The sequence below is a fragment of the Balaenoptera musculus genome, chromosome 20 (assembly GCF_009873245.2).
Source record: "Balaenoptera musculus isolate JJ_BM4_2016_0621 chromosome 20, mBalMus1.pri.v3, whole genome shotgun sequence".
Lineage (NCBI taxonomy): Eukaryota > Metazoa > Chordata > Mammalia > Artiodactyla > Balaenopteridae > Balaenoptera > Balaenoptera musculus.
In genome coordinates this window covers 13,933,697-13,949,233 of record NC_045804.1, presented here as the reverse complement: position 1 = coordinate 13,949,233, position 15,537 = coordinate 13,933,697, and the positions used below count along the sequence as shown (strand labels likewise).

At 43.3% G+C, this 15,537-nt stretch overlaps 1 protein-coding gene across 12 annotated transcripts in view; it reads right to left on the bottom strand.

Annotated features, from left to right (window-relative positions):
- BPTF (bromodomain PHD finger transcription factor) overlaps window positions 1-14,245 on the bottom strand; it is a 145,317-nt gene extending 131,072 nt beyond the window's left edge. For 9 of the 12 annotated variants that reach the window (XM_036836120.1, XM_036836117.1, XM_036836122.1 and 6 more), the window contains exon 1: window positions 13,428-14,245. In XM_036836120.1, the coding sequence (XP_036692015.1) occupies window positions 13,428-14,043 (616 nt within the window). In that variant the 5' untranslated portion in view covers window positions 14,044-14,245. The remainder of the gene's footprint in view (window positions 1-13,427) is intronic. The other 3 variants (XM_036836125.1, XM_036836130.1, XM_036836128.1) reach the window with 1 other exon arrangement.
- Window positions 14,246-15,537: the final 1,292 nt, after the last annotated feature.

Sequence of the window (15,537 nt, the reverse complement as noted above, 5' to 3'; positions counted from 1 at the left end):
CGGGCTCTAGAGCACAGTCTCAGTAGTTGTGGCGCACGGGCTTAGTTGTTCCGTGGCATGTGGGATCTTCCCGGACCAGGGATCTAACCCGTGTCCCCTGCATTGGAAGGTGGATTCTCAACCACTGCACCACCAGGGAAGCCCCACTATGAAGTGTTTGAGGGGAACTTTTACAAAGAATTCAGTATTACCTGACAATCAAATTCAAGGTGAAGAGAAATAAGTTGTGATTAAAGAGAGAAATAAAGGAGATTTAGAAGTCAATTCAACCTTGACCATATCCCAACTAACCAATCTATCACTAAGATGTGACATCCTAAATACTAAATTATTTTTTGAGTATTTCTCTCCAAGGTACAAAATCTGTCACCTGGTCTACTTCAACAGCCTAATTCCCTTCATCAATTCTTATCCCACTCCAATTCATTCTCTATTCTATAGCCAGAGGGACTTTTTTTTTAAAAAACACCAACCTGCTCACAGCACTGCTGACTCTGAAATCCTTCCTGGTTTTCCCTCCAGTCCATTGCATGTGGTGATCCTATGGCCTAGAATCCTCTTTCCCCTCCCCTCCGCCGGCTACTTCCATTTGGAGCTCACCTGTCACCTCTTTAGGGAGGCCTTTTCTGACACTTCCCCCCCCCCCACGCCCATGAAGTCATTCTCACTTGCCCCTTTTGGAAGCACTTCTCTCACCGTTACACTGGCTACCTTCCCTGCTGTTTCAGGGCAGGGGCCATATCTGCTTTATTCGTGGCTGCATCCCAGAGAGTGCCTGGAACATAGTAGGTTCCCAACAGGTATTTTTAAAATAAGTGAACAAATAAATGAAGCAACAGAAGATGAGGCTGGTAGAGGAAGCAACAGCCAAGTCAGAACTATCCACCTACGCTAAAGCACATAATCATTTTCCCACAGAAGATTTTTAAGAAAGGGCATAACATGGTCAGATTTGTCTCAGAGCAGAGCAGTACGTACGTGGAAGATGGATATGAGAGATGAATGGACAAAAGGAGGCCAGGCAGGCAGGCAGGCTGTTTCCTTAAGAGGCCAAATAAGGGATAAAGAAGGCCTGATTTAGGTAACCATTCGCACGGATGGACAAGAGAGCTGAAATATATTTAAGAGATATATAAGATGTAAACTTCACAGGACCTGGTGACAAGCCTGCACATGGAGGGTGAGGCACAGGGAGGAGTCTGGTACTTCCTCACTTCCGACTCGGGCAATTCAGTGGGCAGTGCCATTATTCACTGAACAAGGAAATGGGAGGTTAGGAGCAGTCTCTAAAGCATGAATTCTATTTGGAACATGTTGAATTGGATGTGCCTACAGGACTTCTAAGTGGAGGGGTTCAAGAAGTATTCACTCATCCATTAGTTAAAACACAGGAAGGAAACCATGACTACAGAGATTTGGGTGTCAGAGGTCATGAAAGCATTAAATTGTATTAGTCAAAAAATGCAAATTCAAACAAGAGAAACAAGAGAGCTTTTAACCCATTGGATGCAAAGATGGTTTATAAATAACCGGTGCTGGTGAAATGGGCACTTTCATACACTGCTGGTGGAAATATATTTCTAATATTTATAATATAATGACACATATTGTATTATTATAACATGTATATTATATATTACCTAATATATATGTTATATAATATTTATAATATATTAGTAATACATAGTAAAAGCCTTAAAAAAAACAGGAATGTGAACCAAGATTTATCTAAAGGTTTAGTCACTACAGGTAATCACAGCAAACGCAAACAGTCGGCCCTCCGTATCCACAGGTTTAGCATCCAAGGATTTCGAGGGCCAACTGTACAACACCATTTTATATAAGAGTCTTGAGCACCAGCAGATTTAGGTATCATGGCGGGGGGTGGGGGTGGGGTCCAGCCGCTAACTGCCCGCAGATACCAAGGAATGACTGTACAGCACAGCTTAACTACTTGGTAAAGCCTTAGGATGGGATCTTATGTAGCTATGAAAAGTTATATCAGCCCCCTCCTATTCCAATAAATCCTATACACCAAAGCCAGATTATTTTTCAAAAAGCTCAGCTTTTTTTTTTTTTTTTGCTGCACCACATGACATGCGGGTCTTAGTTCCCCAACCAGGGATCGAACCCATGCCCCCTGCAGTGGAAGTGTGGAGCACTAACCACTGGACCGGCAGGGAATTCCCAAAAAGCTCAGCTTTATCATGACATACGCCAGTTTTAAAACATTCAATGACTACACACTGCCTACTAAGTTCAAATTCCTCAGACTGGCATTTATTCAAATTGGACCAAAACATAATCTCCACTTCTCTACAGTCTTGCCTCCTCCACACTCAGACCTCAAGTACGCAGTCCCTCAACGTTCACCTTCCTGTCATCTGTTACCTTTCACCTCCTCCTTTCTCTTTCTCTTCAACCTCCACCTGGAGAAATCCTACCCAATCTTCAAGAAATACCTCAAATTCAACCTTGTTCTTGACACCATTTCTGATCTTCCAAATATATAGAATATGATCTCTCTCCCTAATTTAATTCTCTGTTTTTCTTACAGCACTTACCACAGCCTGCCCTGTATTATTTTATATTTATGCACTGTGTTATTATTCCCTCTTGAAAGAATAAAGACCTGAGAGTAGGGACCATTTCTTATCCATCACTGGATCTCTTTGAAGGTTTTAACACAGTACCTTGCACGCTGAGTAAGTATTAGATAAGTTATTTTTTAACTGTTTTGTAAAGAAATACTTAATGAGACTTCACTTTATATATGATAAATATGTAACATGAGCTAATATCCTTTTCCTCTCAACACTTGGTAAATTGACAACAAAGAAGTACAAAAGGTAAAAACATACTAGAACAAAGAGAAAACCACAATGAGGTATCACCTCACACCTGTTATTATGGCTATTATCAAAAAGACAATAACAAGTGTTGGTGAGGATGTGGAAAAAAGGAAACCCTTATGCACTGCTGGTAGGAATGTAAATTGGTGCAGCCACTATGGAAAACAGTATGAAAGTTCCTCAAAAAATGAAAAATAGAATTACCATATGATCCAGTAATTCCGCTTCTGGATATATCCAAAGGAAAAGAAACCACTATCTCAAAAAGACATCTATACCCCCCATGTTCACTGCAACATTATTTACAATAACCAAGACATGAAGCAACCTAAGTATTCATTGATGGATGAATGGATTAAAAAAATGTGGTGTATACACACACACACACACACACACACACACACACACACACACAAAATATGGAATATGATTCAGCCATAAAAAAAAAAGGAAATCCTGCCATTTGTGACAACATGGATGGACCCTGAGGGCATTACGCTAAGTGAAATAAGTCAGACAGAAAAAGACAAATCCCATATGATCTCACTTATATATGGAACCTAAAAAACAAGCCAACAAACAAGCTCATAGATACAGAGAACAGACTGATGGCTGCCAGAAGCAGGGGATAGGGGGTGGGCAAAATGGGTGAAGGGGGTGAAAAGATATAAACTTCCAGTTATAATATCAATACAAATAAGTTATGGGGATGTACTGTGCAACATGGTAACTATAGTTAAGAGTGCTATATTGTATATTTGAAAGTTGCTAAGAGAGCAGATCTCAAAAGTTCTCATCACAAGAAAAAAAAACGTGTTTTTGTAACTATGTATGTTGACAGATGTTAACTAGACTTACTGTGGTGATCATTTGGCAATGTATATATATATCAAACCATTATGTTGTACACCTGCAACTAAGATAATGTTGTATGTCAATTACACCACACTTGAAAAAAAAAAAAAAAGTTGGCTCAGGGTTCCTAACAGGGAAATTCAGTGAAGTGTGCCTACTCCAAGGTGTGAGCCCTAGTCACCCTCCCTCATCTGGCTTCCCAGGATATTGGTCACGTGCCCTCGGACCCCTACTCCCAGCCCCAGGAAAAAAGATTTAAGAAATCTTCCCTTAAGAAACCAAATAGACTCACAGGAGAAAAAAAAACAAGAGTGAAAGAGAAAACAAAAATACACAAAAACAAAAACAAATATTGATACCTGGGGTTCCACTGCCCAATTACTCTGCAGTGAAACCCACCACCTGACAACCCATGGCCACCCACAAAATGCTACCCAGTGCTTCACTCCTAAATATGAAGAGTTTAGGATCACGAGGCGTTTGAAAAATGTCTCCAATATCAAAGAGAAAAAACTAAAACCTAAGAATGGAATCTGAGGAAACAAAAGAAACAGAAGAAAACTTCAAAAAAAAAAAAAAAACTATAGTAAATGTCCTTAGAGAGATAAATCAGGATGTTGCATCCAAGAAGAGAATGCTCTGAAAAAGGAACGGAGAAAAGAGCTTTGGGAAATTATATATCATAAATAATATTTATGTTAGCTGAACTTTCCAAATTCAATAATAAGAAAACCACCCAGGGCCTCCCTGGTGGCACAGTGGTTAAGAATCCACCTGCCAGGGCAGGGGACACGGGTTTGAGCCCTGGCCCGGGAAGATCCCACATGCCGCAGAGCAGATAAGCCCGTTTGCCACAATTACTGAGCCTGTGCCCTAGAGCCTGTGAGCCACAACTACTGAAGCCCACATGCCTAGAGCCCGTGCTCCTCAACAAGAGAAGCCACCGCAATGAGAAGCCTGGCACCGCAATGAAGAGTAGCCCCTGCTCACCGCAACTAGAGAAAGCCCGCGCACAGCAACGAAGACCCAATGCAGCCAAAAATAAATAATAAAATAAAATAAATAAATTTATAAAAATAAAAAATTTAAAATTAAAAAAAAAAAAAAAAAAGAAAACAACCCAATTACAAACTGGGCAAAGGGAGTTCTCTGGTGGTCCAGTGGATACGACTCTGCGCTCCCAATGCAGGGGGCCTGGGTTCAATCCCTGGTCGGGGAACTAGATCCTGCATGCATGCTGCAACTAATTAGTCCACATGCTGCAACTAAAGATCCCGTACGCCGCAACTAAGACCCAGCACAGCCTAAATAAATAAATAAATAAATATTTTTTAAATGGGCAAAATATTTCAACAGACACTTCACCAATGATTTTCTTCACAGACAGCAAATAAGCACATGAAGAGATACTCAGCATTACTAATCATTAGGGATGACTGACTGATAAAGATACAGTGATATGGGAAAACCTTGCCGTATATCAAGGAAAAACAGTTTGTTTAGTGTCATCCTAGTTATAACTTTTAAAAACTGTGTAGATAAAAGCAGGTTACAGTAAATGGAATAAAAAAAATATATATATATACACAAACATGTCTAGTGAGTATCTTTGGTTGGTGGGATTACAGATGATTTTCATTTTCATCTTTATATTATATGTACTTTCCCAAAGGAGTAAATCTACACTATTTTTAAATTTTTCACTGCAATTTTTAAAAACAACTTGAGAATAAATGAGATCTCAGGGGAAGGAGGGAGACAGTGAGGGGGCCAGGGGCTGGTTTGAAAACCTGGAAACCTGGTGTTTAAGGAACAGGCGGAGGAAGATGGCATGGAGGAGAGGAACTACCAGAGAGCTGAAATTATCAAGAGCACTATTTCTACTTTAACTGACCCCTGTAAATAACTAAAGTAAATGTATTATTTATTATAGTTCTAGAATAAATCAGATGTTAGCTAAACTGAATGTTTTGAATGGGTAAGTTAAACATTTAGTAACTCTTTTAAAGGGGGGAAATAAAGCTCTATTTTAATGTACATTTTTATTTAATGTGGTCCTTAAAATATTTTTATACCTTGTGAGTCAGTTGACAGCTTTCGACAGAAGAAAATACTACCTCACTACATTGTAAGAAAGGTCCCTATATCCCTACAGAATATCCACTTTCAGTTCAGGAACAAATCGACAGACAATAATAGCTACTATTTATTGAATCTTTACTATATATATGCCAGGCACTGTTCTAGGCACTTCACATGCATTAACCCATTCAGTCTTCACAACACCCTGAATTCAGTACTATGATATCTCCATTTTACAAAGGAGGAAAGTGAGGTACAAAGAGTTAAGCAAAATGCCCATCACAGAGCCTAGATTCAAACCCATGAGGACTGGTTCCAGATCCTTCACTCTTTAAAACTCTGTGCTACATGCTACCTCCCTAGATCCTTGACATTCATAAAGATTTATCTAAAATCCTGAGACTCTCACGTATCATGACAGCCTAAGATTCTGTGCTGGGCTGACACATGTGGGTGCCTCCAAAGCCTGCCAGACGCCCTCACACTGACTATGTGGAAAAACGACTCCACTTACACTGCTCCTTCTCTGACAAACCCTGGTATAAATTCTCCAAGCTGACCTAAAGCAATCCAAAAATCATAGATATTTTGGAAGATTTACAAACCAGCTCTCATTCATCCTAAGAGAACTGTTTTAAAACTACTGTAATGAACAAAATAAGTCTGGTTATAAAGATTCTATTAAAATTGTATTTGTAGGCTTCCCTGGTGGCGCAGTGGTTGAGAATCTGCCTGCTAATGCAGGGGACACGGGTTCGAGCCCTGGTCTGGGAAGATCCCACATGCCGCAGAGCAACTAGGCCCGTGAGCCACAATTACTGAGCCTGCGCATCTGGAGCCTGTGCTCCGCAACAAGAGAGGCCGCGACAGTGAGAGGCCCGCGCACCACGATGAAGAGTGGCCCCCGCTTGCCACAACTAGAGAAAGCCCTAGCATAGAAACAAAGACCCAACATAGCAATTAGTCAATCAATAAATAAATAAATCTTTAAAAAAAAAAAAATTGTATTTGTAATAATCCAGCTATTCCACTCCTAGGATATACCCAAGAGAAATAAACACATCTTGTCCAGACAAAAACCTATACATGAAGGTTAGCAGCAGTATTATTCATAACAGCCAAAAAGTAGAAACAATTCAAATGTCCATGAAGTGATGAATGGATGAGCAAAATGTGGTATATCCATATAATGGAATATTATTTCAATATAGTGCTGTTACATGCTCCAAGATCCAAGAACCTTGAAAACATTATGCTAAGTGAAAGAAGCTACATATTGTATGATTCCTTTCATAAGAAAGTTCCAAAAGAGACAAATCAACAGAGAATGAAAGTAATGGTTGCCAGGGGATGGAGCGGGGGAGGGAGAGAACAGGGAGTGACTGCTATGGATATGGGTTTCTTGTTGGGGTGATAAAAAATGTTCTGGAATTAGGTAGGGATGATATATTCACAACTCCGTGAATATACTAAAAACCACTGAATAATACACTTTTTTTAAAGGGTGAATTTTATGGTACGTATACTGTATCTCAATAAAGCTGCTATTTTAAAAATGCAAAAAAAAATTTTTATATATATATATATATATATATATATATATATATAAAATTAAAAAAAAATTTTTTTTTGCCACGCCAGCTTGTTGGATCTTAGTTCCCCGACCAGGTACTGAACCTGGGCCCTCGTCAGTGAGCGCTCAGAGTCCTAACCACTGGACCACCAGGGAATTCCCAATTTTTTGGTATTTTTTAAATGCAATTTTTATTAAATACTGCTCGAAAATAATTCAGTAATTTAGATGTCCAATGTTAGCTCTTACTGTTACTATTTTTAAAAATCAACCAGCAATCAAAAAATACTTGAGGGGCTTCCCTGGTGGCGCAGTGGTTGAGAATCTGCCTGGTAATGCAGGGGACACGGGTTCGAGCCCTGGTCTGGGAAGATCCCACATGCCGCAGAGCAACTAGGCCCGTGAGCCACAGCTACTGAGCCTGCGCGTCTGGAGCCTGTGCTCCGCAACAAGAGAGGCCGCGATAGTGAAAGGCCCGCGCACCGCGATGAAGAGTGGCCCCCGCTCGCCGCAACTGGAGAAAGCCCTCGCACAGAAACGAAGACCCAACGCAGCCAAAAATAAATTAAAAAAAAAAAAAAAAATTCTATGAGAACAAAGTTTAAAAAAAAAAAATACTTGAGGAATGTAACTTAGTATCTAGAAAAATATATAAAATAATTTGATACATACCAGTAGACAAAACAATTAAAACATTATATTTAGCTATATGCATTTTAATACTATCTGCATTTTACTGTCTATCTTTTAAAGTGCATTTTGTAAGTTTTTCGTTTTTAAAGAAATGTTCTGTCTCCTGAGGCTTATCATTTTAAAGAACTGAAAGCATGAAAAAAATTAGAATAATGAGGGTCAGTGCTAAACTAGTGCTAAATTATGAAGATGAGGCTATAACTGCTATAAGAGGCATTCAAAGAGAAGAGAGGACTTCCCTGGCAGTCCAGTGATTAAGACCCCGTGCTTCTACTGCAGGGGGCACGGGTTCGATCCCTGGTTGGGGAACTAAGATCCCACATGCCAAGCGGTGCAGCCAAAAAAAAATAGAGAGAGAGAGAGACGAGACCAAGGTGAGCAACAGAACTCTGGGAAGACTTCTAGGAAGAGATCCCGAGAGCATGGCTAAGGACCAGGGAGGGAACAATCTACCCAATGCAAAGAGGGCATCTACTTGGATTTGCTCCTGTCTATGTCACCCAGACTACCAGTCTGCCACCAGTACCACCACCTTCTCACCCCTGGCACCCCCCCAAAAAGGATCTGCAGTCACAGGGAGGACATGGGGTCTTGAAGAGGGAGGAAAGGCAGACCTAAGGGAACAGACCAGAGCTCCTGGCCTTAATAGCCTCAATCCTGCTGCACACACACATTTCAATACCCAGCTCCACTTCCAAATATACACCAGAAGAGTACTGAGCCTGAGCTGTACACAAACCATCTATTATTGCATACCTCAGACGCACCTCTCTAATACCCACAGGTCATGTTGTCCAACTTTTTAATAACTCTTTGGGGTCCGCATTTTCTTTCTTTTAGTTCTCATGTTTAACCTCTTCAGGTACCAATACCTGAAAACAGATCTCATTAATTTCCCTTATAATCTTGAACTCCTGTTCCTACTGAAAGCATTGCCATTCTTACAGAGGCATATCTGATGCATTCCTCTGTCTACACTTCTGATGCTGGAGAATTCTGAAGTACCTCCTGAATTGATCTTCCCATCCAGGGCTACAAAACCCATCCAGATCCCCACCAGTTATCTGTCCTCTTCCAATCCATCCTGCAGAACAGAAGTAATGCTAAACTTCCTGATGTCCCCCTGAAATCATATCCCACTTGTTTCCAAATCTTCTGATTGATCCCCAATACCCACAAATGAAATAGATCTGAAATAGACGGGGGGGGGGGGAGGGGAGGAGGCTTCAGAAATCACCTCTTCCATTAATTCTCTCAATTTGTGGGGGAAAGAACTGGCTGCATCGGTGATTTAACAGTATCCACGATTTGATTTGGTTTTGTTTCATGCTCCCACATGGTGCTGATAGGAATACAGCAAATCCCTTGGGTGTTCCAGGAGTGAAAAATGACTGAGGATCACTGATCTACCCCAATTGTTATCCTACAGATGAGGGAGAGAGGAGATGCTATAGCCTGGTTCTCTAAATACTGCCCAACAATGGTGCTTTAGTTTTTTATTTCCTATTCACATACTCAGGCTCTTGCTAAACCAGGTTACTTAAGACTGCCTGCACTTTAGAATCAGCACCTTGCTTCATGCTGCTCCCTCCCTTCTTCTGTCCATCCTCACTAGCCACATGCCCATCCAGGAAGCATACGCCCACACCAACTCCCCCAAATAGGGTATGATCTCGCCCTCCTTTAAATCTCCACTGCACTTTGTACCTCACTTGTAGCAATCAGGAATTCCAAGTACAATGAAAAAGATATTTGGTTGACACCGGTGAGAATAAATACTGCCACCAGGTAACAAATTCTGCTTCAGATAAATCTACAGTTCATTCATGGCACCTACGCCACCCATCTCCACTGTCATAATCCTTAGAGCACAGGTCCCCAACCTTTTTGGCACCAGGGACCGGCTTCATGGAAGACAATTTTTCCATGGACGGGGTGGGGGGGGCGGGGGGATGATGGCTCAGGCGGTAATGTGAGCGACGGGGAGCGCAGACGAAGCTTCAGTCCTCGCGCTCACCTCCTGCTGGGCAGGCCGGTTCCTAACAGGCTGCGGACCAGCACCGGACCCGGGGGTTGGGGATCCCTGACTTAGAGGACATAAATCACGAACTCTCCCAGGGCAACACCAGAGCTTTTGCTTTCTGAAGTCATCAGAAGCTCCAAATTTCAAAATACCACCTAGGTATTCTTAGAAGTTCCACACAAGTTAAATGCAAGAACTATTCTGTTTAAAGTCTGATTTAACTTTTTTGAAGTAGCAAATGCTTGATTTCAAGGTGCTGTCAGAACTTTACCAAATGCTATTCAAATAGATTTCTATACAATCCTTCTCAATGTACTGGCAAACTATGTCATAAAACCTACAGGCTAAAATAACTCTAAATTTTAACAATAAAAATAAAAAGCCTTATTCAACCAAATGCCTTGAATTTAAGCAAAACTAGATGATTTCAATTTTGTATTAACAAATTGTTATACCTATAGTAATATCTGTCATGTGAGTACCTTACGTACCCATTTAAAATTTCTCTCCATTAAAAGGAAAACATTTCACCTCCAGTGAATAAACTTTTTTAAATATATGGTTTTAGAAAATTAAGCTAGTAACATCAACCAATGTCTTCGCATCAACAGGTATATTACCTACAAAGTACTCAACATATGAATAGATGAATGAGTAATTTCTTATGCTAGGAATTGAATATTTAGTACTTAAGCCAACATTCTAGTTTACAAAGCTTAATCATCTTCTCTAAATTACCAATAAAGTATATTCCTCTCTGAGCCCTGACAATACAGCTGGATTCAAATCCACCAAACATATTTATTTATGAGCTTTGGGGATATCTTAAACCATCTAGAACATTTTTTCCTTCCAAAGCACATACATACACATTTACCTAGAAGTACAGACAATAAAACTAATGAAACAAGTGCTTAGCCTAAACAACTCACTGTCATGCATTGTTATTCTAGGCAAGTAGACATATTCTAAAAGTTTAGAACGGCAAAATGTATCATCTCTTCTACAATCTTGAGAAATAATGTTTCAAAAAGTAAAACATCTAACAATCTTGAGAAATAATGTTTCAAAAAGTAAAACATCTAACACATTAACACCACATCCAATAAAGAAAGGAAAATGCCTGGCAAGCAATATGAAACAGCAGCTCAAAACACACTAACTCTGCTACTAAAAACATTCCCTGGTCAAAGTATCAAAATCTAATTAGACCAATATTTAGTTTCCCCAATCCAAAATATTTAGGAATTCTGGCACCCACAGTAGAATTAGCCCAACTTCATCTATTACAAGTTCTCACCTACTAACAATCATCTGTCCAACCAATCTCTGATGAGCACCGGCTGTGTGCGAGACGCTGTACTACGAACTGCAGGGGGTGTTACGATTACTATAAAGATATATAATCCATAATTTCACGTAAAGATAGGACAACCATACACAAGGTAGACTACGAATGTCATCAGAAAAAACGAAATGTCATGGAAGTACATAAAGATATAAGCATCTTTTTAAAAAAGGAAACCAAACAACAAACTGTAATTTAACTCAGCACATACATGGCTCTCAACCCTAAATATTATTTGCTAGGCCTTCAAAGAGGAGTTAAAGTTAGCTGAACCACCCTGCCAAAACGCCTTAGCTCTGTCTCATCTGAGAAAACTTCCTCCAGTAGTGTAATTTACTCTCCACGGGTCTTTCCATTCTGGGCTCTTGGTAGAAAAGACCACATGTGATTTCTTAAAGTAAAACTATTACTATAAAGACGTACTAAATTAAGTTGGCAAGAAATGAAGAATGGTGTGTAGTCCCTTCTACATACAGGACACGAACACTTGACATTTGATTCATTCCTTTCATTCTCCTGCCAGCTCTCCCCACACCCGACCCCAAAGACAGGCAGATATTCTGTCAGGCAAAAGAAATTACCTTTTTCATGTGCTGTTAGGACAATCTAAACAGGTTTACATCTGACTTAATACTCATACTCCTCCAATGAGTATTTAGGCATTTATTAAAAAACAGACATTTAAATATAACTACTGCTACTATCCTAGTCTTTTAAAAACAAGTGACACACCTTTATCACTTTAAGATCCTATTCCCTCACGAACTTCACTTTGTAAATGCTCTGAAAACTGGATTCTAATTTAGTTAATCCAGATTAACAAAAATATAAAGGAAAAGTCTTGTAGGTTATCGCTATAAGTTACGGGTTTTTTCACAATTTAGTAAGCCGCAATTATGTATTTAATACAAAGCAGCCATTGTGTGTGTGTGTGTGTTTTAAATAAACAAAATGCATCTCAGCACCAGCCTAGAGGAACTCTGAGAAAACAGGAGAGGAGTCACCATGGAGAAATTCATTACAGATCAGGGAGGACTATTATCCTCAGAAACAGAATGAAAATAAAAAGTCATTTTGCAATAAATCTCCCTATACTTCTGCTGTGTGACTTGGGAGTTGGTCCAAAAGTTCATCTTCAGCAATTACGTCTGCATGATCAACTACACGTCTCTGCAACAGGTGACAGGAAACTGCATTTCTCAGGCAAAGGGATCAAATTAGTTAAGACGCATGTTCCTGAGGTCTCTTTATTTTATTTTGCATTTTACCAAAATGATTTTGAATCAGATGAAATACTAAATTTGTTTTGGTTTCCTTTGGTTTTTCCGCTTCGCTTTTTAATCGGCCATTTACTCGCAACTGTTGCACGCGCCCATTAGCACTCAAGAATAAAAACAAACACACAGGACCAGATAAGGCTCCCCTACTAACCCAACTGATCCATTTCCTTAAGACACTTTTAAAACCACACAGCTCGGGGTGTGAAGAGAAGCATGTTTTGTGTGTGTTTGTATGGCACAATCTGTCTAAATCCTGAATTCCCTTTTTAGGAACAGATATAGAATAAAAATCTAAAAGAAACCACATTAGAAATGCAAAGAGGTTTGCAAAAACAAGAGGCTTCTTTCATTCCAAAAAAACCAAACCAAAACAAGGGGAGAAAAATGAATGCAATGGATGTGTGTGTGCCAAAGTTTCAACCCTGCCCGGTGGAGACACTGCACTGGCACAAATTTTTAAGAGGAAAAAGAGGGGGTTGGTGGGGGGAGAGGGAGAGAGAGCGCGAGTGTGTGGCCTGCGAACTGCAACAATGCAATCTCCATTTTGAACAATGCGCCTCTTTCCTCTTGTAAATCTAGTTTTTTGCCACTTGATGTGCCGTCGCATTTCCCCTCTGTCTGGGGGGGAGGAGGGGGTGGGGGGAGACCAGAGAGGGAGTGAGCGAGGGGAGAAGGGGGAGGAGGTGGGGAGGAGTCTGCAGCAACTGGGCTGGGTGGGTACCTGGAGTGCTGCTATAGGTGCTATGGCTCCTGAAGCTGCTTTCCGTGCAATAACTGGCGTCGTCGTCGTCGTCGTCTTCCATCTCCTCCGGATAATCGGAGTCATCGTCGTCCTCTTCCATCTCATCCTCCTCGTCGTCCTCAGAATCCTGGGTCTCCTCAGCCTCGCCGTCCTCCTCCTCCTCCTCCTCCTCGGAGACCATGTCCTCCTCCTCCTCCTCCTCCTCGCTCTCGTGGTCATCGTACACCACTTTGTTGACGGCCCTCCGGGCCGGGGTGGTCCGGGCCAGGTGGCCGCCGCCGCCCCCGCCCCCCGTCCTGCCGCCCCCGCCTCCTCGCCCCCCCCGGCCCGGGGCGCTGGTGCTAGGGGGGGCCGGCGGCGGCGGCGGCGGCTTCCTCCGGCTACTGCTGCCCCCCCTGGGCGAGCTCAGCCGCGTCTTGGGCGCCACCTCAGCCTGGGCGGCGGCCCACCTGCCCCGGCTGCTGCCGCGGTGCCGCGAGCGGAGCCCCCCGATGGGTCCGGACGTGGGCGGCGGCGGCGGCGGCGGGGCCGGGGCGCAGCGCTCCGCAGCGGGAGCCGCGGGCTGCTTGGGCGGCCTGCCCCGCCGGCCCCTCATGTCGGAGCCGAGGCGGGGGGAGAAGGGAAAGCGGAGGGGGGAGGGGCGGGCGGAGGGGTGGCGGTGGGGGGCGCCGGGGCCGGGTGGGGAGGCCCGCGGGGCCGGGCGGGAGGGGCCCGGCCGGCGGAAGCGGGTGGAGGGAGAAGGCTCAATCCGAATTGCTGGGGCCCCACTCCGGATCGCCTTCAGCCGCCATCTTGTTTCTTCCCTCTCGCTCGGTGACTGGGGGAACCGACAGCGGCCGCAGGCCCGGAGCGCGGTCACGTGAGCTGCGCCGCCGACGAGCCGGGACGGAGCGAGGCCGCACGGCGGCCGCTAGGGGGAGCGCGGCAACGCCGGGTCGGGGGTGGGGAGCCCCGGGCCCCCTCCGCTCGGCGTGGCTGGACTGCAGCCGCCGGCGGCTCCGGGGAGAGGGGCGCTCCCTCGCGAAGCGCCGCGGGCCGAAGGCCTCGGGAGCCGGCTGCCGAGCCTGAACTCACAGGGCCTCCTGCCCGCATCTCCCCTTCCCCGGCTCCAAGACGAGGGCCGGGAAGCCCCCAAATTCGTCCCCCTCCTGCCCCCTTGGGGAAACTGATGCTGAAAGAGCCAGAGAGGGTGTCGGGCAGAGGGGGAGACTCCAGCGACCGAGGGGGCAGGGCAGCGCCAGCAACGGAGGGAAATTACCTGGGGGCGGGGAGACGAGCCCCCAGAAATGTGAAACTCCGAAGGCTGGGCTCTGGAGAGTCCTGAAATTGAGCCCGGTGACAACTGCTCGGGGGCTGTGCCAGAAGCCACGCCCAAAGCTGCCAGACCCGGAGCGAGGGTCGCTCTGAGACTCTTCGGATAAAATCCCCACCCAAAAAGCCTTCGATAAACTTCAGAATGCAACTACATTCCAGTCTCCTCCACCTTTCCCAGGGTCCCAGCTAGAAACTTGACCACCTCAGAAAGAACTTTTTTATTTGCTGTAGAAAGGGTAACTTCCCACCTCATACCTACTTTAAAATGTTGTGTGTTTGTGTTATCGGGAAATAATTTTAATCTCTTTACCTGACAAATAACCAAGTCTCGGCTAAACCCAGGGAACGAATCATAATGATGAAATTTTAGGCATCCCCAGACCAAGGCAGGGAGACTCAACTCGCAGTGGTCTGGGGCTAAGAGCAAGGTTTTATAAACATATTAATATTTATTGAAGCACGTGACCACCAAAAAGTGATTTAAGAAAAAATAGTTAACAGGATTCTGTCCACCAAGTGGCTTATTATAATGGAGTTAGAAGGATAGAACGCATATGTGAAATGAAAATGAACGTACAAGCATTAACTGCCAAATTCATTTATTCAATATAATTCCATTGAGCAGCAAGGGTGGCAAACTTATATGCCTTCAGGGACCAGGTGACTAATGAAAGTAAATCAGGTGAGCAAGGTGAGGACTTTGGCGGATGGAAGTGCCTGTTTTGTTTAAAGAGCGCAGCTTTGGGAACGTGAGCCTAAAATGGCCAGATCTTCG